The 26,071-nt window shown below is 32.5% G+C and overlaps 1 protein-coding gene across 1 annotated transcript in view; it reads right to left on the minus strand.

The window, feature by feature from the left end:
• Nucleotides 1-26,071, minus strand: part of LOC145249457 (centrosomal protein of 120 kDa-like) — a 76,372-nt gene that overhangs the window by 10,088 nt on the left and 40,213 nt on the right. The window contains exons 11-18 of the mRNA XM_080111023.1: nucleotides 23,719-23,868; nucleotides 21,441-21,558; nucleotides 18,782-18,849; nucleotides 13,215-13,317; nucleotides 11,202-11,345; nucleotides 4,763-4,852; nucleotides 1,255-1,347; nucleotides 97-209 (exon numbers count right to left, since the gene is read on the minus strand). Of these exons, the coding sequence (XP_079967149.1) occupies nucleotides 97-209; nucleotides 1,255-1,347; nucleotides 4,763-4,852; nucleotides 11,202-11,345; nucleotides 13,215-13,317; nucleotides 18,782-18,849; nucleotides 21,441-21,558; nucleotides 23,719-23,868 (879 nt within the window). The remainder of the gene's footprint in view (nucleotides 1-96; nucleotides 210-1,254; nucleotides 1,348-4,762; nucleotides 4,853-11,201; nucleotides 11,346-13,214; nucleotides 13,318-18,781; nucleotides 18,850-21,440; nucleotides 21,559-23,718; nucleotides 23,869-26,071) is intronic.

Consider the following 26,071-nt stretch of genomic DNA (forward strand, 5'->3'; position numbering starts at 1 on the left):
AACAAGAAGATGGTCCTCATCATCCCCACACGCCATTCTTTTAATGGAGGAGGAAGGCATTTTTATGTTTAATATTTCGTCTATTCAAAAACTTACTTTTCTAACTGAACGCGATGTTCGCACTCTTCTTGCATGCGATGAGAAGCTTCCTTCATTTCGGCCATTTTGCGTTCATACTCTCGTTCATGGTCATTTCGGAGATGAACAACCTGCAATGATTAAACATTTTAGTGCATTTTTATAACCACTCCTCCATGAAAAACATGCAATTTGTTTTATTTTAATTGTTTAATTTTTGGTGTGGATTTTCAAACAGAAACTCTTGTAATTTTTATGCATTTTAGTCAATGAAAATTATTCTTATGTTTCCGAATTTTTGAGATGAGGATTGATAATTTGGATTATTCTGACGACTGTTCTCATCTTGAATGTTATTTTCACAACGTTTCGGCTGATGTAACCTCTGACCTTCTTCAAGTGTATTTTGTTGAACTCTGGAATCTGCACAGAATTTTAAATGGAACCATTTATTTAATCCACGGAGGTAAGCATGCTCTCATTTCGTCAGCCATAACCAAGTAAAATTCTTATTTGCAATTGTATTTTTATTATCACCTAAATTAAGGATTGAACCTTCAACCTCCAGAAAAGTGTCACTTAGAAATTAATTACTTAGTACTTTATCCATTACGCCAGGGGTCCTTGCAGATCATAAATTCAATTCTAAATGAAATTCTTCTGATGGTTGAAGGTTAAATTCTCAGTGTGCACAATACTAAAAATAAAATTGTGAATTACTTAAGATCTCTACCCCATCATGGCTGACAGAACAAGAATATGCTACCCTCATGGATTAAATACAGGGTTCCATTCAGATTCTCAACTTTAGCAGAAAGATTCCAAAGTTTGATAAGTTACGTCTGAAGAAAGTTGGAGGTTACATCGGCCAAAACGTTGTGTGAATACTACTCAAGATGAGAACATTGGTCCGAATAAATACAAACATATTCTTCTTTCTTTCAAAAATTAACAAAAGATTAAAATCGCCTATATGTTTATAAAAAAAACAAAATGCATTCCAGCAGATTTAATTTCATAAATTTTTAAATAGGATATTTTAATTTTTCTTTTATTTTATGCTATCACATTTTTGGTTTCAATAAATATACAATTAATAGTAAATTACAAAAATAATTTGTATTTCTTGTGAAAAAAAGGTTGTCAAATAGTCTTGATGCAAAGAAATTGCCTTACCTCTTTCTCTTTGGCTGTTAATTCCCTTTCTCGTTTTTCTAAGCTTTTCAACGCTTTATTCAATTGTTCCTCTAATTGATTGTATTCGGATAACTAAAAAAAAATTTTTTTTTTAAAATAAAAATTGGCAAATATTAAGAAAACAAAAAGAAAAAAAATCAGTCTTGCTGTACATAAAACACTTTTTTATATCAATGAATCAGCATTTACCAAAGCTAAACGTCACTTGAAGATAGGGGTTAATGGGATGGATATATTGAAAAATATTATGAGAGGAATGAAAAAGATTGAGTGAAGAGGTGGGATTTTGCTGCTTGTCAGGTTACTTGGGAGTATTTACATCAAGGGGGGACACGTGCTATGAGTTTATCAGAACACATTCCATTAAAGTTTCCAGTAAAACAGCCACATTGCGTTGATGGAACAGGGGTTGGAACTTGTTTAATAGTTCAGTACTTGTTAGGTTGAAGACTATTTTTGACCCTGTTTAAGAGGGACAGACTAGTGGTGGACACACCAGCCCAGATGTGGCAACATTACTCCATGCATCGACAAACTGTGGCTTTGTAAAGATACAGGATACTGTCAAATGTGAATCGTTTTTTAGTATGGTAGAGAGAGCCCACCTTCTTTGCAAGTAGCCTTGGCAAGGTCTTCAATATATTTCTTCTAATTCATGTTGCCTGTGAATTTTAAGTAAAGAGCTGTCAGGTAGCATACTGTTAGTCATGTTAATTGGTGGTTGAGAAGGTTTCCTCCCTCCAATCACATTGAGCCCAGAGCGGGAATTTATTATTTTGGGAAATTTTTCTTTAATGCATAGTTTTTAAATTTCAAAGACTGGAGAACACAAAAAAAAAAAAAAAAAAAAATCAGATATCCAAATATAAAACAATTCAATTTTTAAAGCAATTCAATAAGTTGATTTTCCTTTATATAACTAGCCTTTTAGAATATTCAACTATTTACACGTTTTGATGCGGCCACTAACACAGATTGGGTTCGGAATGAGAATTTATTATGTTCAAAAGTTTTTTTTATTCGATGTGCGCAATGTGTATTTTCTTAAAATTGAAAACAAAAACCAGAATCAAAATTATAAAATGGTTTAAAATTAGTTCATTTTTATAAATATGATTAGATGTTAAGTTAGAGTATCCTTTAATCATGAACTCATCTAGGGAAGTGGTTGGCCCCCATGCCAGTTTTGCTTAGGAAAAATATGTCCGGTTTTGTCTCCTGTAATTGGGTTCCAACCTCTGGAAGGTTGGAACGTAGACCCCTGATGTTGGAGCAGGAAACATGATAGTAGGGGTCTACGTTGGAGGATGGAGTTCTGGGTTTATTCATGTTTTTTTCTGGAAATATTTCATGTTGAGGATTTGGGATTTGTGGAACAGGTCGACAGACTTGGTTAGAGTAGGACAGAGAGGGAAAGTAAGAGAGAAAAAGACAGGAAATTTTTTTTTTTTGTAGCACATAAGGTAAAGCCGTAACAATTACCCAGAAACTACTGCATGGTCCAGAATCCATTCACCAAATGGCAATACAGCAGCCCCAGTACTGCTGATAGGATAGCCTCCTTAGTGGTTAATCTAAGGTTCAGGTCCCTGACTATCAGGCGGGTAACGTCAGTCCAGATGAAACGTTTACCTCCAGCACCCTTACTAGTGACATCACCACAAGGATAGACATAGAAACAGAAATTTTCCGACATCTCAGGCTACTGTTCACAAAGTACTACCGACCTGGAAAGCAGCTTTTTCTTCACCCTTTGTCAGAAAAATCACTCATTGGAAATGAGGACTGAGGGACAGAAAAGGAGAAGCGAGAGTTACTGGAGCTGCCGATAACACATCCAGTGCATCATCTACTCTCCAATTTAAAAAAAAAAAAAAAAAGGTAAGAGGAACTTATTAATATCTACTTAATATAAGTCCATTGCTCCATTCCCAATTTAGGACAATATTTGAAAACAGTCTCCCCCCCCCCTCCATTAATAATGCGTGGATGTTTTTGGCTTCATCTACATCGAGTTAGAATGTTCGAGCTTCTTCTAGCTTTACCTTATAATTAAAATACGATAATGGAACTTTTATCAATTTGTGAAGTCGGATTGTTTTGTATTAATTTAGATTTGAAGCACTCATTTAAAAACTGGTTAAGAGTAATACAGCTTGGGTTAAGTATTAAGTTTAGACTAGTTAAAAATAATCTATACTGCAGAGAAAAAGCTGCGTTTTTCTGAGTTTAGATAATAGTGCAAGTTTTAATATGGAAAATTTTCGTTTTCACGGGTGACTTCTTTTCTTTTTTTTTTTTTTTTCATTTTAAATATAAGAAAACAGTATTGCCTAATAATAGCATATTTGACAAAAAAAGACTTAAAAACAAAAAAAAAAAAACTACAAGATAAGTACAGTAAAAAATGTTCAGAGTTTAAATCAAAGCTGAAATAAGAAAAAAAAAATGTTTGCAATATTAAGACAAATGGATTTCAAAAGTTATATGAATAGAAAAATTGCTTTACTTAACGGAGAGTTTGACCTTACTACCTACCTCAGTTCATATTTTAAATATATAACTGATCCAAATGAGATAAATAAATAAGTACTAATAAATACTCAGAAAGTAATATTGTGCTACATAGTTCAATACAAATAAAATAAAATTACATTGTAAGAGCCAATCTTTAATTTACTCCTTCAGACCAACACCTCTTGGCAAACAATTTTTTTTTGCCCTGTTTCTTTCAAATGTTGCCTTTTTTACATAACGTTTCATTGATTATTTTCTTTAATGAAAACCACTGTACATAAAAATTATTATGAGTTTTTTTTTCTCACACCATTACAACAATGATTATATATTATTACAATATTCAGAAACAAGGCTACATCAAGTGAGATAACTCATATTTTTGGCCAGGGTTGCCAGACTGGCCTTTTTAAGGCCAAATTCATGAAAATTGGCCCTTTTTGAAACTGTGACTTTCAAAAATTGTATTTGGACCTTTTCAAAGCATAACATACAGACTAACTAAGGAAGGAACAAGCATAATATTATAGATTTTCAAATTTTCAGTTTATTAAGGTGTTATTTTACATAGAGCTGGAGAGGAGGATGGATTCATACTTTTCTTCACAATAATAGTGCATAAATGTCGACAATAGATTTGAACGCTGCGTAGTGAATCCCATAAACTACAACCGTATCCATTGGGTCAATGGATGCATTAACTTCGAGTGTGAATATTTAGAATTGAAAATGAAAACACACATTTGCAAACTGGTTTAAACATGGCTGATAGACAAACAAGTTTTAAAGAAAAAAAACAATTATTAAAAGAAAAAAAACAATTATTAAAAGAAAAAAAACAATTATTAAAAGAAAAAAACAATTATTAAAAGAAAAGAAAAAAACAATTATTAAAAGAAAAAAAACAATTATTAAAAGAAAAAAAACAATTATTAACAGTATAAAAAAATAGAAAGAAATGGATTGAAACCTTTTTTTTCAAAACAATTTCTCGTTCTTTGTCTCTTTTCTTCCATTCTTCTGCCAAAACTTTCATGTAAGTAATTTCTTTTTGTTTCAACTGAAAAATAATAACAAATAAAATATTAAACAAGGTCGTCATTAACCTGTTTTGGTTCAACATTCCTTGCAAGCTTTCAACAATTTGCATAGCCTGAAATTCTACAAATTTTCTTTGGAAAACATTTTATAAGCCTTCCTAACACTATTTAGCAAAATGATGAGAACTAGTGATGAGACGATTTCAATATCCCCCCCCCCCATTCGAATAAAATTACTTATTCTGTTCTAAATTCCAATTCTTTTCAAATAACATCCAACATTAGAACAATATAATGTTTCAGAATTTTTGAGATGAGGATCAGTATTTGTCATTTATGAATATCAGGAATAATAAAGGTCAAAGGATTAACCCTTGAGACACACCTGCATTAATATCATGTTGTTTAAGAAGTACATCCATTGAGGACAACCTGGATTTTTCTCTTGTCTAGGAAGGATCTGATTTTGTTATGTATTCCCACAGAAATACCATAGGATTTCATTTTTGTGGGAAACCCTTCATGCCAAACCTTGTTAAAGGATTTGGATATATTAAGGTCTACAACTCAAGCTTCCCCTACTTTATCCAGTACATGGTATATGCGTTCAAAGCAGCTGACAGTTAAAATATCTGCAGTAGAACAGCTTACCTAAATCCATACTGTTGGTTAGAAAGAAGCTTCGCATTTACAAGATGATGGACAAGTGTTTGATTGATTAAAGAAACAAAACTTTTAGCAAAGAAGAGGAGGAGAATGGCAGGACAATAATTGAACAGGTCGGTTTTTTCATCAGAATCTTTGAATATTGGTATAACACAGGAAATTTGCAAGCTATCAGGGAAGCAAGACTCAACTAGGCATTTGTTGTAGAGGACAAGAGCTAGCTCAGTGGAGCATTTCTTAATTTGTATGACAGGGATGAGATCAGACCCGCATGCCTTGGAGGTGTCTAGGTTTATTTTTATGATATCACGGATATGAGATGATTTTCAGATCTACAAATGTGGCTTTTGTCTGCAAAGGGAAATTTGGGAGGAAGTGGCTTGAGGGATCTAAGATGGAGGCAAGCAGATCAATTTTCTCAGTTGCCGTGCAAGTGACCTCATGGTTGTTGGATAGTGGAGGAATTGTTATTGTCACACATTAATTTAACACATATTTGTCACACTTTTTTTTTCTTTTTTTTTTTTTTTTTTTTTTTTTACACAGAGATCACCACTTATCAAGGCCCGGAAGCCACTCAGGGATAAGGGTTATTACAAGTACATTACGTTAGTGAGGAGATTTGATGAAGTGTTTACTTAAGGCGGCGGTTCATTAGGAATTTGTTAACATTAGACTTGAAGACATCCAAGTTGTAGTCCGGAGGGAAGCAGGCAGACGGAACAGAGTTCCACAGGCGTGCAGTTCTAAGAAAGAAGCTTTGTTCATGAAATCCGCGTTTTGATTTAGGCACAGATATAGAGTGGGGGAAATTTTTCACAGTGGATTCAGCTAGACGGGTGTTTTTCGTGAAAGATTGGCGAGGGGGGACCAGGGATTGGAGTTCAGACGAGCACCTGCCATGAAAATAACAATAAAACAAGGATAGGCTTGCAACGTCTCTTCTGTGGGAGAGGGGTTGCAGGGTAGAGAAAAGGGAATCCCCCACTAAACCACAAAGTCTATTTTGTACTCTGTTAAGGCATGATAGGCTGTTTTTGGCAGCTCCTGCCCAGATATGGCAACAGTATTCCATCCTTGGCCGTACTTGGCTTTTATATAGATAGAGAATTGCATCAGTAGTGAGATATCTTCTGGAGCGGTAGAAGGATCCCACCATCTTTCCAGCGACCTTGGCAACAGACTTGATGTACGTGTTCCATTTCAGATCAGGAGTAAAGGTCAAACCCAGAAGCTTGTCAAAACACGGGGCCTCACCCAGACGAGAGCCGTCCATCACAATTGATGCCAGCTGGGGATCAGAGCGTTGATGATGTAAGGATAGGAGTTTGGTTTTGGATGCATTAAAGGTAACTAGCCACATCTTCCCCCACTGAACCACGCGCTCGAGATCAGAGGAGAGAGAATCAGAGAGAACTTTGTCATTTACAGCCTTTGATATGTTGCCATAGATGGTCGTGTCATCAGCATAGATGTCAACGAATGATTTAAGTATGTGTTTAGGGAGGTCATTGATGTAGATCAGGAAGAGAGTTGGGCCCAGGATTGACCCCTGAGGGACTCCAGCATTTATATTGCAGGCCTCCGATTTTTGACCATCTACCACTACTCTTATGAGCCTATCGGAGAGAAATGATTTAATGATTGAGAAAACATTTCCAGTTATACCGTAGCTGGAAATCTTGTGAAGTAGACCCTTATGCCATACTTTGTCGAAGGCCTTTGATATGTCAAGAGCAATTGCCCTAGAAAGGAAGCCTTTGTCAAGAGATTCACTAATCCTGTGGGATATAACTGTCAGCACATCTGCAGTAGATCTTGCAGAGCGGAAACCATATTGTGTGTCACTAAGAAGGTTATTCCTGCTGAGGTGGTTGACTATTTCTCTATTTAATATGGATTCCAGCAACTTACTCATAACACAGAGAAGACTTATTGGTCTGTACTGAGAGGGAGATGACTTATCACCTGAATTCTTAAATACAGGGCAAACTGATGAGGTCTTCCAGGGGGTTGGAAAGCACTTCTCCTTAAGGCAGCGCTTAAATAGTTTCGTAAGTATGGGAGCAAGTTCTGGTTGAAGCTTTTTTAACACTATAATTGGGATGCCATCAGGGCCAGTTGCTTTACTGGAATCTAGGTTTTTTATTAGCTTGGCGACCTCATGCACGGATATTTGTATGTTACCTAGCTTGTTCTGTGTTATAGGAGGAAATATGGGGAGTTGATGGCCTTCATCGCATAGGGTAGAATTAGCTGCAAAGTTCTTTGCAAATAGTTTGGCCTTGTCTGACGCTGACGAGATGACCTCTGGTCCATTGATAATGGTTGGGATAGAACGCACACTTCTGTTCAGGATCCTATTTGTTATTTGCCAAAACTGGTGGGAACCAAGCCGCTGATCAGCTACCTTGGATTTAACAGACTGGGCATATAGCTCTCTTGCATTTTTTATTACTCTTTTACATTGGTTGCTGGCAGTCCTGAAAGCAGCTTTAGTCTCAGTGCATCTATTACGTTGGTAGCTATGGAAAAAGTGATTTCTGTGCGCGATAGCAGCAGCACATTCTGGGGAGAACCATGGCTGGCTGTTAGGTTTTTGTTGGAATTTTTTAGATGGTATGAATTGGTCTATGCCTACAATTAACCATTCGGTCAGATCTGATACTATAGAGGACACATCCTTTTTAAACATGGAGTGCAGAGGTAAATCAGATATGAATGTACGGAAGCTATCCCAGTCAGCCATAGAGTATCGGTATACAGTACGGTGGAGGGGTACGTCTGGGGGCTTCTTACATTTCGTTTTTATCTTAACTGATACGACGGAGTGGTCGGAGGATCCTAGAGGAGAATGAACGGTACATGAACATAGCTCAGGGGAAGTTGAGAGAAAAAGGTCCAAGAGGCTTGCATATTGATTGGGTGTATCGGGCACACGGGTGGGTTCGCGAACAATCTGAGTGAGGTCATAAGCAATGGCAAAATCATGACAAAACCTCCCCTCATCATCTGTCTTATTTGAATGGGTCAGCCATTCCACGTTATGGACGTTGAAGTCACCACAGATGTGGATGTTAGCCGAGGGATGTGAAGACAGTATGTGGTCAATTTTCTCAGATATGCTCTTAAAGATAGTAACTCCACTGTTATGGGGCCTATAGAGGGCAAATATAAATGCAGTGGTGTTAGCAAGTGCAACCCTGAAGCACATATAGGGTAAATTAGGATCTTCTCTAGAGATATCCCTGCCACATGGGAAGCCATCCTTAATGTAGGCACATATTCCATGCCCATGGCGATCTTGGGAGTCACATTTAGCTGTTAAATTGGAGTATCCATTAATTATGAACTCATCTTGGGAAGTGGTCGGCCCTATTCCAGTTTCACATAGAAATAATATGTCCGGTTTCGTCTCCTGTAATTGGGTTTCAACCTCTGGAAGGTTGGAACGTAGACCCCTGATATTGGAGAAGGAGACCTGGTAGTAGGGGTCTACGCTGGAAGATGGGGTTCTAGGTTTAATCGAGTTTTTATTCTGGAGATATTTCATGTTAATTCAATATATTAATTTTTTCAGAAATCATGAGTTCCTTTCAGTATGCCTTGTCTTAGCTGATGCTATTTCGTTCTCATAATTATTTTTAGCTTCTATAAACTTTTGTCTATTTGTACTTGGCTTGTGGCAGACAAATCATCAGAATACATGCTGCCCTTGCAGGATGACTGCTGCACAATTTAAAATAAACTATTGGGGAAATTGGGGCTTTAGTACTTGCATGTGGGAACATGTGCTTCAATGCCTGTTTTGCACTAATCACGTGACACATTGGCACACGGTTCAACAGGAAAAGAAAAGATATCAGTCTATGGAGTATCTCGGATGTGATCTTTGATGACCTTATAAACAGTTTTTTTTAAGCATTTTTTCATTTTGAATAACGGCTCCTCAGCTCAGTGTACTGCTACTAATTACATTTGTGTAACTCAAGAAACCAAGCCAACTACTGTGGTGTACATTAAAACCCTCAAACACATGTACCTGGGTGTTAGTATCTAAAGAGAGTGCTATATCTATGCTGAGACATGGTTGATCAAGGTACAGTCCTGATTTGAGTAAGAACGGTAGAGAAAATATAACTAAGACAATGTTGTAAGGAAAGTCTATATCACATGAAGGCCTGGCCATCTGATTCTAGATAAGGGATGGGGGTTACAAATGTAAACTCCAAGTCAGTTACAGTATTGTACAGTATTTTTTAAATATTTCAAAAATTAAATTTTTTTTAATACCTCAATTTTGTCTTCTTCGACTTTAATTTTTCATTATTTAAATTGATCATGTGATGATAAAATTATTTTAAAAAGTTGATGTTTTAAAAAATAATTTCTTCTTCACTAAACAAATATAGGAAAGATCAACACACTAAATTCTAACGGTTTTTAATGTAGGGAACATACTTCATCCCTCACCTCCAAGTTTTGTATCCTATATTAAAAAAAATTAATTTTTTAAATTTTTGCGCCCTGCTTTTTTTTTTTTTTAATTTGTTTTATATCTGGTGACAAAAAAAAACAAAAAAAAAGTTTTTCTTATTCAAAAATGAAAATGTCGACCAAAAAGTAACTATTAAAATGTAAAATAATTATCCATTGTTTGTTTATAAAAATGTTTTGTTTAAAAAGTATTTAATAATACTCCTTAAACAAAACTTTTTAATAAAAGTTTTGTTTAAAAAGTATTATTAAAAAGTACTATTAAAAGGTTTTGTTTAAAAAGTATTATTAAAAAGTACTATTAAAAAGTTTTGTTTAAAAAGTATTATTAAAAAGTTTCGTTTAAAAAGTATTATTAAAAAGTTTCGTTTAAAAAGTATTATTAAAAAGTTTCGTTTAAAAAGTATTATTAAAAAGTTTCGTTTAAAAAGTATTATTAAAAAGTTTCGTTTAAAAAGTATTATTAAAAAGTTTCATTTAAAAAGTATTATTAAAAAGTTTCGTTTAAAAAGTATTATTAAAAAGTTTCGTTTAAAAAGTATTATTAAAAAGTTTCGTTTAAAAAGTATTATTAAAAAGTTTCGTTTAAAAAGTATTATTAAAAAGTTTCGTTTAAAAAGTATTATTAAAAAGTTTCGTTTAAAAAGTATTATTAAAAAGTTTCGTTTAAAAAGTATTATTAAAAAGTTTCGTTTAAAAAGTATTATTAAAAAGTTTCGTTTAAAAAGTATTATTAAAAAGTTTCGTTTAAAAAGTATTATTAAAAAGTTTCGTTTAAAAAGTATTATTAAAAAGTATTATTAAAAAGTTTTGTTTAAAAGTATTAAGAAATTTTGTTTAAAAAGTATTAAAATGTTTTGTTTAAAAAGTATTATTAACATTTTTCTATATAAGAAAAAATCCAATCTACATAAAAAAAATATATATATATCTTGCTGGTAAAATAAAAAAAAATGAACAACTCATCTTTTATGTTAGTTTATAAAATGCCATGTGTAAAGATCAAGGTCAAACCAGAGTCAACTGAAAGCTGTTCCTCTTGTTTCCCTCATCTGTTGGAATCTTTAAACCCTAATTGATCCAATAAAATGATCTTCACATTCTTTGGAGCAAAAATTAAAAAAAAAATAATAAATAAATAAAAATTTTAAAAAAAATTTTTAATTTAAAAAAATTTAAAAAAAAAAAGACAAAAAAACAACAAACCTCATTTTCAAACTTTTGTTGCTGCATTTCCTTCCACATTTCCAATTCCAATGCAATTTGGTATTCCTTAGTTTCTCTTAGGTCTTTTGGTTCTTCTGGAGGTGCCATTGCATTGTGGTTGATATTGCCGTCTGCAACTTCCTTCTGGGAAAGAAAACCAAGAATGGGGAGTCATCATAAAATTATGTACATTTAAATATGCGTGTTTAGCAATAAAAATGCAATTGCAAAATTAAGTGTGACAAACCAACAAATTCTCTATTTGAAATATGAAAGCTTATCTACCAAACTGGTAAAACTGCAGTTTTGTATGCACTAAATTATGTATTTTTAAGAGGCCATTGTTTGCTTCAGGTACTAGCTCACTACAAAAAATCTAATTAAAATACAAAAACCACAATATTTATTTTTATCTAAATCATTCCAAACAAGGCATGAAGCCAATCGATGAAGTTGAAAAAGATAAATAAAATAAAATAAAACTTCAAGGTAAACAACCAGCCAATGATTAGATTGATAGAGCCTGAACCAGGAAATATGAGGACTAAAGGATAAAATAAAGAAAGCAAACATTATGAGAATTGATTTTTATAATCAAAGTTAAGTTTTTATATTTTTATACAGGCTTATTTCATTTAATAATTTGTTAATAAGCCGAGAAACCAGAATTCAATCCTCCGTTAAGTCATAAAGATTTTTTTTTTTTTAAAATGCTTTGTTGCTAGATATTCGGCATTACAAGGATCAGAGTAAGTGAAGTAATCTTGGGGAAGGAATAGTAACCCGCCTCAACATCCGTGTAAAAGTTGATAAAAAATGAAGCCTTTGGGCTTCCCTTAACTACTATACTTATAACATAAGCAATAGTGCTCCAATATTTTTGGTATAATTATTAGGGTATGGTTACAAAAAATTGGAACGTTATATCTATAAATAAAGAACTGATAAATCAGATGGAACCACACACTGCTACCAACCAATCAGAAACCGGAATCATTCCATAAAATATACTCAGTCTCTTAAGAGAACTCTGCTCTTTGTCTACAGATATTTACAATTCAAGACTTCTTCGGATTGGCTACCTACTGAAAATTCTGCTCTTCGCCTGCAAGTTTTTTCAATTCTAAAGCTTGTCTGGATTGATACATCCATTTTGTTCAGAATAAGATTTCTTTTCTCTTCTAAGATTTAAATGACTTACAACTCGAATGAAAAAGGAGCCTATAGGCTTTCCTTGACTACTATAGTTGTAACATAAGCATTAGTTTTAATCCTTCTAATTTTATCTAAGCAACGCCAGATAAAAATAACGAGTAAATTTATTTTTATATAAATATTATATACATTATATTACAAGTAAATTTATATATCAATTTTACAGCATATCAACCATTTATGTGTGATTTAATATCAAAACAATACTCATCATAAACAAGGGATGTGTGTGGGGGAGTCATACTATTCCAAAGAGTGTTAGCATTTACCTAAACACAACAGCTCCAATAAGTTATGGTGCAATCATAGTGTTTAGAGTTTGAGAAATGTTTGATATCGTTTTGGTGGAGAAAACACATTTTATAACATCATATTAGAATATTAAAATTAAATTAAAAAAAAAAAAAAATAGGGTCTTGTCCAGAATTCCCCAAAAATCACGTAAATTGATCAAGTAGTTTTTTTTTTTTTTATATAAAAAATTATTTTTTTAAGAGTTTTAGCAATTCATAGTATACTGTAGACTTTACAAGATTGATTCTAAAATCTGATTAGTTCGAATTGTCTCCCTTCATTAAAAAGGACAAATCAAAACAATATCTCACTTCACATAAAATTTGATTTTCTTAGTTAAAAAAAAATAGCTACTTTTTCAATTTGCGTGATATTTGGAATATGACATTTTCGTTCCGTTACATGTTTGTATATCAAAGATTTTTCTGCCATTTTGTTTTTTTAATTAGGTTAAATTCTGAACAAGAACCTAAATCTCTTGTAAACTCTGTCTTTTGTTTGTACCTGCAAAGATGGGTTGCTGCTAAGCAAAATCTCCGCTTCATGAATTGGACCCCAATCTTCCATAGTTAACACAACTGAAATGGAAGCTACTTTCTGAGAACTTCTACAAAAGAATAAGGAAAAAAAAATGACTATGTATATTAAATATACACATAAACATAAGAATTTATTTTTACTAATGCATCACCAAGGCTAAAAAACACTTGAGGATAAGAGTTAATGAGAAATTTACAGCTGAATCATAATAAACAATACAAGAAAATTGAAAATCTTAATGTACAACTGAAGATAACAGTCTCAGAAAACAGCAATTTTTTCCCCTTTATCAAAAAATAAATAATCCATTAATCTAAATGCAAAAGGGCTCTACAGACAAATTTATCTTTCACAACTAAATATTTTTGTTTATTAGCCAAATAGAAAAGTTACTAGCCAAACTCACATGATTTTTGGAATATGACATCTCCATTCAGTGACGAGTACATACATCATAAAAAATTTTCTGCGTTTTTTTTTTGTTGTTTTTATTGTAATTCTAAATATACACCAAATTTTATGTTGAGACTTGAAAGTATAAACATTTGAATATCCTCAAATGTTTTTTGTTTTTTTTTACAAAGGTTGTTTAAATAGCCTTTGTACAAAATTTGACTTTGCTCATTTTATTCAAAATAAAAAACAAGGCTTAAAAAGACATTTTTCACTGAACTTTGGAAGATCGTCGGTGACAAAAACAAAATTTCCAAAAGATATACATTTTATTATTTTTAGTTGCTACTTGGAACAATCACTTACAAATGCGACTGTTTCATCCGCAACATAAAGCCCTGATTTATCACACCTATACCACCAACAAAATGCTTTATTTTCTTTTCAAATATAAAACTCACATTTTTTCCCCCCTTTTCTTTTTACTCCAAACAAAGTATATTGAAACATAATGGGCTATTATCTGGGATCGTGTCTAACGAGGGGCTGTGAGAAGTTGAGCAGCGAGCTGTTTGTTCACATTACATTTAAACTTCTGCAGATTAGTACAGTCAGGGAAACGAGGGGAGGATTTTCAACATCTAGCAGTCTGACAGTCTGAGGGAAGAAACTATTAGAGTAGAAGGTTTTTCTGCATCTAGAGACATCTACAGTGAAGGGGTAAGGTTTTGCTGCTCATCAGCTGAATCAGGAATATGTGCGTCGAGGGGCACAAGTGCTAGGCATAATTCAGAGCACATTCCATTAAAGCAGTTTAAAGTTTCAATATATATATATATTTTTTTTTTACATGGAGGTCACCACTTATCAAGGCCCAGAAGCCACTCGGGGATAAGGGTTATTTTGTGTACAGTAATCAATGGGATAGTGTTGCAGTATTCATTAGTATTGGAGATTTGATAAAGTGTCATTCCTTAAGGGTCGGTTCATCAGGAATTTGTTTATGTTGGACTTGAAGACATCCATGTTGAAGTCAGGAGGGAAACAGGCAAGCAGTAGAAAGTTCTACAGGCGTGCAGTTCTAAGAAAGAAGCTTTGTTCATGGAATCTACGTTTTGATTTAGGCACAGATAAAGAGTGGGGAAAATTGACACTGGTTTCAGCGAGACGGGTGTTTATCGTGAAAGATTGGCGAGGGGGGACCAGAGATTGGATATATAAATAAAACGGTAGATGTATGTGTGTGTGTGTGTGTAAATATTTAACCGATAAACTCTTAAACTATTAGTCACATAACACTGAAATTAACATGAAATAGTAATCATACACCAAAGACGGTTTATAACGAGTAAAATCTTTATTTGGATGAATAACGCGTGCAGACACATATATCAGCAAGTCGAAATTCAAAATATTCATTCTGCTCATTTCTGCGCATGCTCACATAGAATTCATTTCTTCAAATCTTAATATTTAGATTTCATTATGTTTCTATTGATAACATTTGTAGAGAACGTGGCCGGAACGCTGAATGTTTTGGTTTCTATTTTAGCCGATGGCATCAAATCCTTTTTTAAAACAAAGCTTTTGCTACCATGTCTTTGGATTAATAAATGCAAATATCTGCATGATTTTAAATATATTCAAACATATTTTACAGCAAGCGGAATCAAAATATTTATTTACAGGGTTGGAAAATAAAACTTATTTTTAATTTCTTACAGATTCTTTTTACTGTCTTTTAAGACGGTAAATATTTTGTGCCAATTATTTTTTGCCGGAAATCCCTCACAAATGAAGACAAAAGTCAATGAAAAAAACTCATACATTTCTTAAAGAAATCTTCCACGACAGGGGATAAATTCTAAGTACAGTTTTGATAGAAAAGTTTACTTGGGCTAATGTCTGGTTTTTGCGGGTTTTTTTTTTTCTTTTTTCGAAATACATAGATATTGCTCAAGATTCTGAAATTAAAAATATTTATAGTCTAGCCTAACTTAAATAATGTTACTTTTCTTTAAATTAAATTATTACTCCTGTTCTATTTAAATAATTTTCTTTTCTGTAAATTGCTTTTCCTTCTCTCTTTTTCAATAAATAATTTCTCCTTTTCTTTTTTTGAAAATAAAATAATTTCTCCTTTTTTTTTTGTAAGACGAAGATATCTGTATATATCTTTTCATTTTTATTCATTCATCAATTAGATAAACAAATATTAATTTCAAACCAAAATTCAAAAGTTTTTGAATATGTGTGCCGTGTTTGTTTTAGAAAGTTTTCCTTACTGAATTCAAATATTTTTAAGAAAATAATGACAACACAGAATAAAGGTTTATTTTTACAAAATAGAAATTTTCATAACTAATAAAATATCATTACATTTTGAGAAAACAAATATTAATTTCAATGACACTTTTTAAATAATTGGTCTCTGACTAAAATACAAATTCTTTGGTATTTTTTACATTAGCTACAAGTCACTATTCATATTCAAAATGTCGACTTTTGTAGATTTTAGGGTATGCTGACAATGAATATTACAGTTAAATTTGGGGCTGGTAAGTAGATTATCAGATATGAAAACATTTGTTATCCAACGTAAAAGCTAATGTAATCCCTGGCAGCCATTTATTTTACAACCAAGGAATTAGTAATCCACATGCGTAACGTCTTCCCGAATAAAAACCCCCAACCTCCCTATGTTAAGAATGGCTTTCGGAATAAATACTCTAACCTTCCTATGTTCAGAACAGCTTTCAAAATAAACATCCCATTTTTTCCAGGGAGGAGAGATATTTGCTTTGTTGTCTGCTTCAGTTACATTACTAACTACTCGGTTGTGAAAACAAAATGGCTGCCAGGGATTACATTAGCTTTTACATTGGATAGCATATGTTTTCATACGTGGTAAACGATTTATCAGCCCCAAATTTCACTGTGATATTCGTTATCACCATACCCGAAAACCTGTAGAAGTCAACAAAAACTAACACAAGACTGACATCAACCCATGAAAGGTTGACAGGAAAGCAATCATTCAAACATAAACAGTTCTTTTGCCCGTTATTTTTAAACGAAATTCAATAAAATTTGAATTTGCTCAAAAACAATAAATTTTATGTTCATCCACCCTGCGCCGGTAGAAGTGCCAAGCAGCAGTTGCCAAGTCATTACAATATTATAAATATAATTCTATTCTTTTTACATTGTATATTCAGAAATCATCCTATACCATAATTTTACATTATTAATATTTAATTATGATATTATAAGTTACCCTTAGAATGGTAAAAGAGAGAGAGAGATTTAATAAAACGTTATATAAGTAGTTTATCTATCAAACAAAATGCTGCAATCCTTGGGAACCGAACATTGGATTCAGTCCCAAATTCTTTCTTTCCATTTAAAATGTGATATGAAAATTTGGCACTTCTGCAATACTGTGTTGGTAACCATGTTTTGGTGTTCAGTTTGGAGAATATTATTATGAGGACACATTTGATGATCAGTCTGTAACACTTTTCTTAAATCATCTTTTCATTGGCAATGGTTCGATAACATTGAATAGAGATTTTCAATTGCACAAATTATCAATTACGCAGAGGTAAATTCAGTTGCTGACCTGATGGCTTATTGGAAGAGCAATCTTGGCACCTAAAAATGATGCTGTTGATATGATCAATTATAATCTTTTGCAAAAGTGATCAATCCATTGATCGTGTTATTAATGAAGATCAGGCAGTAGAATTTCCTGTAGAATTCACTATAACCGTCTGAAATGCCACATCATAACCTCATATTGAAGGAAGAAGCTCCAGTGATGTTAAGAAATCTTGATCCACCTAAACTGTGTAATCGCACACAGTTAACAATAAAATCTTTTAAAAATAATGTTCTGGAAGTCATTATAATAACTGGAAATTTTAAGTGTTAATTCCTCGGATTCCATCTGACATGTCATTTCAGTTCAAGCGTTTACAATTCCCAATAAAAATTAGTTTTGCCATGTCTATAAATAACGCTCAAGGACAAAGCTTCAAGGTTGTTAGACTTAATCTTCAGACACCTTGCTTTTCTTATGGCCAGTTGTATGTTGGTTGTTCACGCATTGGAAGTCCTGAAAAACTCTACATTAGAGGTCACATCCAAAATGTTGTTTATGTAGAGGTTCTTCAAAATTAATGCTACAGGTACATTTATCAGTGTTCAGATATGCACTGTTTGAAGCTAAATTTTAATTATTTCATTAACAGAATATAGTAGAACCCGGAGATATGGTTGCTCTAGGATACGTTTTTATCAGGTTACGATACGGAACACAATGTTTTTCTGGCCCCTGGTTATGATATTTGTAACGCCTTATGGTGTTCTTTATAATATTTGATTATATACATGTGTATTATACACTGCATTTTGTTACTGATTTTTTATGCCGTATTCCGGGGTTCTACACTAGATTACTAATGTCATATTTATATATATATATATTGTACATTAAATAGTTAAAACAAAAGGAGATTTAACAGTTTTGAGATATGTACTATGATATAAAATAATAATTACAGTTCTCACATCATATTTTGAAATAAGGACTAAAAGATAAAAGATTAATCTAGAAAAGAAGATTAGTGCAACTGGCGAGACCTCTATAAAATAAAACACACCTACTGCTCCTACCTCATCTGGAAAACAAAGTCATTATGAATTAATGTTTCGTTTAACCAATAAGATAATTATGTATGAGGATGGAATATTCAAATATATCAAATACAACCTAGCAACACCGGGTACTTCAGTTAGTAATTAAATAAAACACCTAAGTGGATGGTAGAAAGTGAACTTTACTTTCGACAGCCACATAATTCTCATTTCCCTTACTTTTTCCTTTACTCCTCACATTCTAACAACATTGTTTCTGACAAAGGGGCAAAAATTGCTGGGTTTTTTTTGGTTGGAATCTAACCATATAACATTCATTGGTTGGTTTTTAATCTTTAAGTGATATTCTTTTTTTTAGCCCTTTACATTAAATGGCTTCATGCATTGTCTGGATCATTTTTCATTAAAAAAAAATGTACTTAATAAATCAAAATAAATTACAGATAAACAATGTGTTTAAAAAAAAAACAATTCCTTACCCACTGACATTAGATACGATGACAGAATCCCTGTAGACTTGTCGCCAGCCACTTCCACTTGTAGAGTTCTGAAAATGAAAGAAAATCTCAGTTAAAAAAGTTTTCAGATTTTTTTTTTTTTAAAAGAAAATCAAAAGAAAACTGTTTTTTTTTTTTGTAATAGTTACTTTTTGTAGATTTGTTGCATTTTTAACAAAGTCTTTATACCTACGTGGGATGTTTATATGGCTTGTCAATCCCCCCCCCCAATCTCTTAATCACTATTTCATCAAGTGGTTGCTAAATAAACAAGCTGTGCGTGCGTGGTCCCCCTCCGATGCTCCATGTGAGATGACGCCACAAAAGATAGTGAAGAAATGATGAATGCGAAAAGTGTGAAGGTTGATTTAGTCCTAAAAACAAATATTACTTCCGTCATAGTTAAAAATCGAGTAATCTGATTTGAACTTATCACATTATTTTGCTCTTTTAGGCCCAATCATGGTGCCTGGGTGTCCTAAGAAATTATGGTGCTTTCGGGGTACTCCCACAACCACTTCTCACGATTGCAATTCAATCATCCCAAGCAACACGCTTTCCCCTGTCGGACTCGTCAACATTGGGAACACCTGTTTCTTCAATTCTGTGATGCAAAACTTTTCTTGTGACCCCTTTTGAGCTTCTGAGAATGCTGAATCCCAGTGAAAATGGACAAATAGTGCAGTTTCACGCTTTAAGATATATTTGAATTCAGCATCATGGAAAACCACTATACAGACATAGATATCAAGTTTTTGAGTAATATGAAAAAAGAGTTTCAAAAAGGTATGTTTTTTAGCCCTAAGGGTCCCAGAGGGATACGAACCAGAATTTTGTCAGGGTCACCTATACTGAATTTATATTAAGAACAATGGACTCCACATTGATAACTCTTACAAAAGATTATAATTGATCATAACAGCATTATTTTTAGGTACCAAGATTGCTCTTCCAATAAGCCATCAGGTCAGCAACTGAATTTATCATCTGCGTAATTGATAATTTGTGCAATTGAAAATCTCTATTCAATGTTATCGAACCATTGCCAATGAAAAGATGATTTAAGGAAAGTGTTACAGACTGATCATCAAATGTGTCCTCATAATAATATTCTCCAAACTGAACACCAAAACATGGTTACCACACAGTATTGCAGAAGTACCAAATTTTCATATCACATTTTAAATGGAAAGAAAGAATTTGGGACTGAATCAAATGTTCGGTTCCCAAGGATTTCAGAATTTTGTTTGATAGATAAACTACTTATTACAGACTATAACGTTTTATTAGACCTATCTCTCTTTTTTACCATTTTAAGGGTAACTTATAATATCATAATTAAATATTAATAATGTAAAATTATGGTACAGGATGATTTCTGAATATACAATGTAAAAAGAATGGAATTATAATATTGTAAAGACTCGGCAACTGCCCTGATGGTAGTAGATATGGCAAGTAGGTTGCCATGAAGTTGCTGCTTCATGGGATGATCTAGCCTAAAATATATTTAACATCAAAAGATTGGAAAGAAAGCTAGACAGCACATACACCCGTATGCTATGAACAATGTTAAATAAATAAATATACTATATATATATATTTCTGAAGATGATCCAATGTTTGAAAAATTTTAACTTTCATTACATCAGTTAAAATAAACATTGTTTTCAAAATGTTATAAAAAATTACAAAACCTTTGTGCATACTTTTTATTTAGAATATGATTTGAGAATTTTTTAAATCGTAAAAAAAAAAAAAAAAAATTGCGTGCATTAATGTAGTTACACAGTATATTTTATTGAATAAGATCAACATTTTATGTCCATTTCAACAACCGGACATCAAATTGCAAGTAAAATGTTTCAAGTAAATTCTATTTACCTTCCAGTATTACTTACACAGTTTGTAAGAATTTCATAAAAAAATAAAATTAACAAATCAAATAGAAACAAAATTTCTATCTTATTCAATGAAATCATATTAAAAAAAATAATAGCTTGTATATACTTAACCTCAGAATTCTAAGTTTATCAATAGACCCTATTTAAAACTAAATACTGATCATTTGGTTCTTGATCAGAATTACCACTATACTAAAAAAAAACATCCATATGATGTATGTACCAGTGACAAAACAAAAATATATTAATAAAATTAGGTTATTTTATTTTTTATAAAGAACATCATTTTTAAGCGATTAATAGGAATTTGTAAGCATTCCGACATACATCTCGCAATTTTGAATAATTGAATTTTTTAAATAATATTAAGAAACAAAGGGAAATAACCCTTTGTTTCTTAATATTATTTTCAAAATGTCTTGCCAGGCATTCACTCTTCAGTTATTCATAAAATTTGATTTTCTTGTTTAAAAAATAAACTATGTGATCAATTTACACGAATTTTGGAACATATTTTAATTTCATCACAAGTACATACATTAAATTATTTTATTAAAAATGTTTGTTTTTTAATATAGGGCGAATTCTTGACAAGAACCAATCATTTTGTGTTAAACAAAAAAATGAATGCATAATAGTAAATTATGAGATTTGTATAAGCCATAATCGAAAGAAGAAAATTTTACAAGATAAAATGTCAGTGTTTATATCTTGAATATAAGAACAGAAACATTTACCACTGTCCGTGTTTTTTCTGCAGACAAAATCTGAACTAAAGGAAGACGTCCAGTTCCTAAAAGTATGTCTTTGGAAAGGCTGCGATCTCGTTCCCAAACTTCCACAAATAATGGAACTCTGCATGTAGAAAAAAAAGAAAACATTTTTTAAATTAAAAAAATATGTAAATCTATAAAAATAATAATTAGATGGTAAATATTCAATCATTTGTTTTTGTCTGTTGATCAGTTATAAGCACCAAGTTTGTGAATATGGAAATAACATTGTTAATAAGACTAATCGTAAGAAACTCAACGTAGAGGTAAATTTGCGAGAATGATTGTGGGAAAGAATGCGTTTTATCTGGAGTTGTCTCCCTTTGCACTAAGATTAAGAGTTCTGTTGTGTTAAGTACTTAAAGTGATCTCCCTTGTTTGTGGTTGTGGATAATTGACTGGAAAACAAAGATGGAGACTTTGATAAACGGCCTTGTGTCTATGATTGAGCTTATCACAGACTTGACAAATCAAACCATAAAAGAAAAACTTATGCTGAAAAACTGGGAACTCAATACAATTATGCTACAAAGGTAAAAAAAAAAAAAAAAAAGAAGCACTAGCTCTAGATAGATTAGATGGGTTTAAAGTTAGTAAATCAACCCAAAAGTGGTTGAGAGAATAATTGAGCAGCAAATAAAAAGTCAGATAAGCATAGACGAAATACAATTTGGTTTTATGTCTGAACAAAGGATCATTGGTTCTATATTTATCTCCAAACAAATACAAGAGAATTACCTTAATAAGAAGAAGAATCTGGATTTTGCTTTTGCGGATCTAGAGAAAGCTTTTGAAAGCGTGCCAATAAATATTGTTTGGTTGATTGATTTTGCTTTAACTGGGACAAAGAACGAGTGGTTGGTGAAGGTTATTCAAGCAATGTACACAAATATTCAGAGTTATATTAAAATAATAACACACTTAACATTAAAGTTGTCACTAAAGTAAGACTACATCAGGTTTTATGCCTGAGCAAATTACCATTGGTTCTATATTTATCCTGAAACAAATACAAGAGAAGTACCTTAATAATAAGAACCTGTATTTTACTTTTGCAGAGCTGGAGGAAGCATTTGTAAGAATGGCAAGAGATGTTTGGTGGACTTTGCATAAGTTAGGGACAAACGAGTAATTGCTACAGATTGTTCAAGGAATGTACAGAATTGCTCAAAATCATATTAAAATTAACAGCATATTTTGTGACAGATTTAATATTACAGTGAGAATACATCAGACTTCTGTGCTGAAGGTAAGTGGAATGACAGGGAGTTTGAGAGAGGATAACTAATAAGCCTTATATTTCTGTACATATTTCTATATAATGAATAGGTTAATACCTGGAATGGTACTAGCTCTGGATGGGCTATGCTGGCTTCCTACAAAGAAGGAAGTTTACAGGGGATAATGAATTCATAAGCGCATATATATCCTAGTCAAGGGAAAATAACATACATTACCTAGCATTCCCAGACAGTCACTCATCTGATACTTGCCAGGCTCCATACTGCTTAACTTTGGTGATCTAACAAGAACGAGTGTGTCAATGCGATTATGCTATACTCATCTCTATACTGTTCAGATTTAAGCTTTCACTGAAGTCATCAGATCTAAGCCTTACTTATACGACACATCCATCATTTATCTCTATGCATCCCTCAATCACTCTTAACTCTTGCAATCACACTAGTACCTGCTCAACCCTGTGCTCCAATGGTGTCACCAAGGTAACAAAACTTCTAAACAACCTTAATAGCTTTGCCATCCAGATATACTTTTTCCACTCATTCGTCTTGATTATCTTACACGCACACAATCTAATTATCCTATCTCAACCGACCAGTACTTCCACTGCACTTCTTTTACACCCAATACATAAAGATGGCAAAAAAGATTGAATAGCACTGGACTACCTTCCCACAAACTGCATGGGTGAATTTTTCATGGTTTAGGAACCTTTCCAATACTACGACCACTGATCATAACGTTGGTCTCGGTAACATTCGTTCTCAGACCTTTACTTTCCATAGTCTTTAACAATTAGGTCTCCCATTGTTTCATAGACAGGTGGTAAATCTTCAGCATGCAGCATGTCTTCCGTCGGCTCGACAATGTTCCTAAGACACAAATGAAAAGCAACAAACTCAGTACAAAACCCTGATGTACTTTCACTTTAACGTTAAACGCGTCACTAAATGTGCTGTTAATTTAATGAAACATTGTAAGAAAATAAAATTTCATTTACCGAACGAAGGTTTCTTGAAGTTGTTCAGTCAAACAAGCAAAGTCAAAGGCGCAAAAAGAATGCGGAAGTAAAACCTCCACCCCCTTGGAAACGTCCACAGGGGGGTGCGTCAAGATCGGAGCCACACTTCCAAAGAAAGGATACACGTACCTGTAAGTAATTGAAAATAAAAAATAAAGATATATACACAGTTCCCCAGTTCGATACAAAACACCTGACGAAGGCCGGAGGGCAAAACGGCCGAAACGTTGTGACAATAACCACCAAGATGAGGAAGTCAGTCCGACAATCTCAATCAATGAAAACACCTCATCTCAAAAATACAGACAATTACTATATATACACAGTGTTTTTATTTTTTTGAGGTGGCAAACTTTAAATTGACAACTAATTTCTTTAATTGCAGGTTTGGCAACTATCAGTTATTTTGAATTAAGCTTGATTTGGCAATTCATCATGTGGTTTCAGCAGGATGGAGCCACATGCAACACAGCGTGCAATACAATCAGTTTACTGAGAGAGACATTTGATAAACGTATAGTTTCACAAAATGGCCCTGTCAACTGGCCACCTCATTTTTGCGATTTATTAGATTATTTTCTTTAGGATATATAAAGCCGCATGTCTTGATAAACCGGACACAATAGATCACTTGGAAGACAACATTTGATGTGTTATTACTGAAATACAGCCTAATTTAAGGCATAGAGTTTGTGAAAATTGGACTTCTAGATTATGACATATATGCAGAAGTTACGCCTGAAATTGTATTTAAATTATAAATGCCAAAATTTTATCTTTGGAATAAAACACATTTTTGTATGATAAAAATATTTTTCTGTGATTTATTGTTATTTAAAGTTCGCCACTTCTAAAAAAAACACCCTATACATACATATAATTTTAAAGATTTAGGACAATCCCATCATCAAGAATTCAACATTCAAATTCTATGTTCTTTACTGATCAAACTCACATTTATTTTGCTTTATTACCAGCATTCTCATATGGAAATAATTTTATTATATGTTGAACTATTTAGCTTTCATGTGGATTACCTTTTGAATTGCCCACCCGTGTACTGCTCATAAACTGATATTGTATATTTAATATATTTAAATTTGTTCTTTGCTCATAGGTTAGATTATCTTTTAACTCTTTTTTATCCATGGAAGATTTTTTTTTATTTTCTATTTCTTTTCTAACTTGGTTGTCTTATGTTATTTAGCATTTGTTTATTGTTTTGCATTAAATTGGAGAACCCTTGCTCTGTATCATATTTTTCCTGTTACTAGTACGAGGCGAGGGGGGAGGAGGGCTTTGCCGGTTATAGAATACACTTAAATATGATATTCTAATTTGTCCAGATTTTGTACATATTATTATAAAGTCGTGATTTCAAAAGTAAAAAAATAGCATTTAGGTGCCATTAGTTATAATCGAAACCAAAACTGTAGCATTCAAAGCTGGTGATGTTACCACTGTACCAATGTGATACGCATATGAATTGATTAAAAATAAACTTAAATGAACGTACAAAATGTATAACAATTATTTCAATTTTGACCCCTTTTTGTCTACTTAAAAAACAATTTTAACCGACTAAAGACCCATAAAAGAACGGTCCATAAAAAAATCCAATCATTTGAGGCCCCTAGTGCTGCTCTGCAACTTTTAGTTTCGGAAGAGATAGAGTTTGAAAATATGGAGACAGACATAGTAAGTTTCATAAATAAGATTAAAATCAGAACCCTGGTTTCATTTGGTTGTTTTTGTTTTACAGCATATCAACCATTTTCAGATTATTTAATGCCGAATCCAGTAATTTTGGAAAAAGGATTTTATGCTTCAAGTTCTTTATATCTCCAAATATTCATTCATGAGGTTTGATTTGGTTGTTTCTTAGAGGAAAATTATTGCTTTTGACTTTGCAAAACTCAATCATGTTCTGCAAAGTCAAAAGCAATAATAATAATAAGATACTGGTTTTCTAATAAAAAATGTGCAAAACATTTTTGTTTTTATTTTACTTTTCAAAACTCAATCATGTTCTGCAAAGTAAAATAAAAACAAAAATGTTTTGCACATTTTTTTATTAGAAAACCAGTATCTTCAGACAGTCTGATCTGTTAGTAATAAATAAATTTTTTAACTCCTTTGTCCATGATAAATTTTTATTTTTTATTTTATATTTCTTTTCTAACTTGGTTGTCTGTTATTTAGCACTTGTTTATTGTTTTGCATTTACTTTCATCAGTGTTTTGAATTGGAGAACTCATGCCCTGTGTCATTTTTTTTCTGTTATTTAAATCAAAATTTTGGGATGACTTTTATTTTTTTTATTGTTGTGTTA

Source organism: Euprymna scolopes, chromosome 28, assembly GCF_053919585.1.
Source record: "Euprymna scolopes isolate OS-2025 chromosome 28, ASM5391958v1, whole genome shotgun sequence".
Taxonomy (NCBI): Eukaryota; Metazoa; Mollusca; class Cephalopoda; order Sepiida; family Sepiolidae; genus Euprymna; species Euprymna scolopes.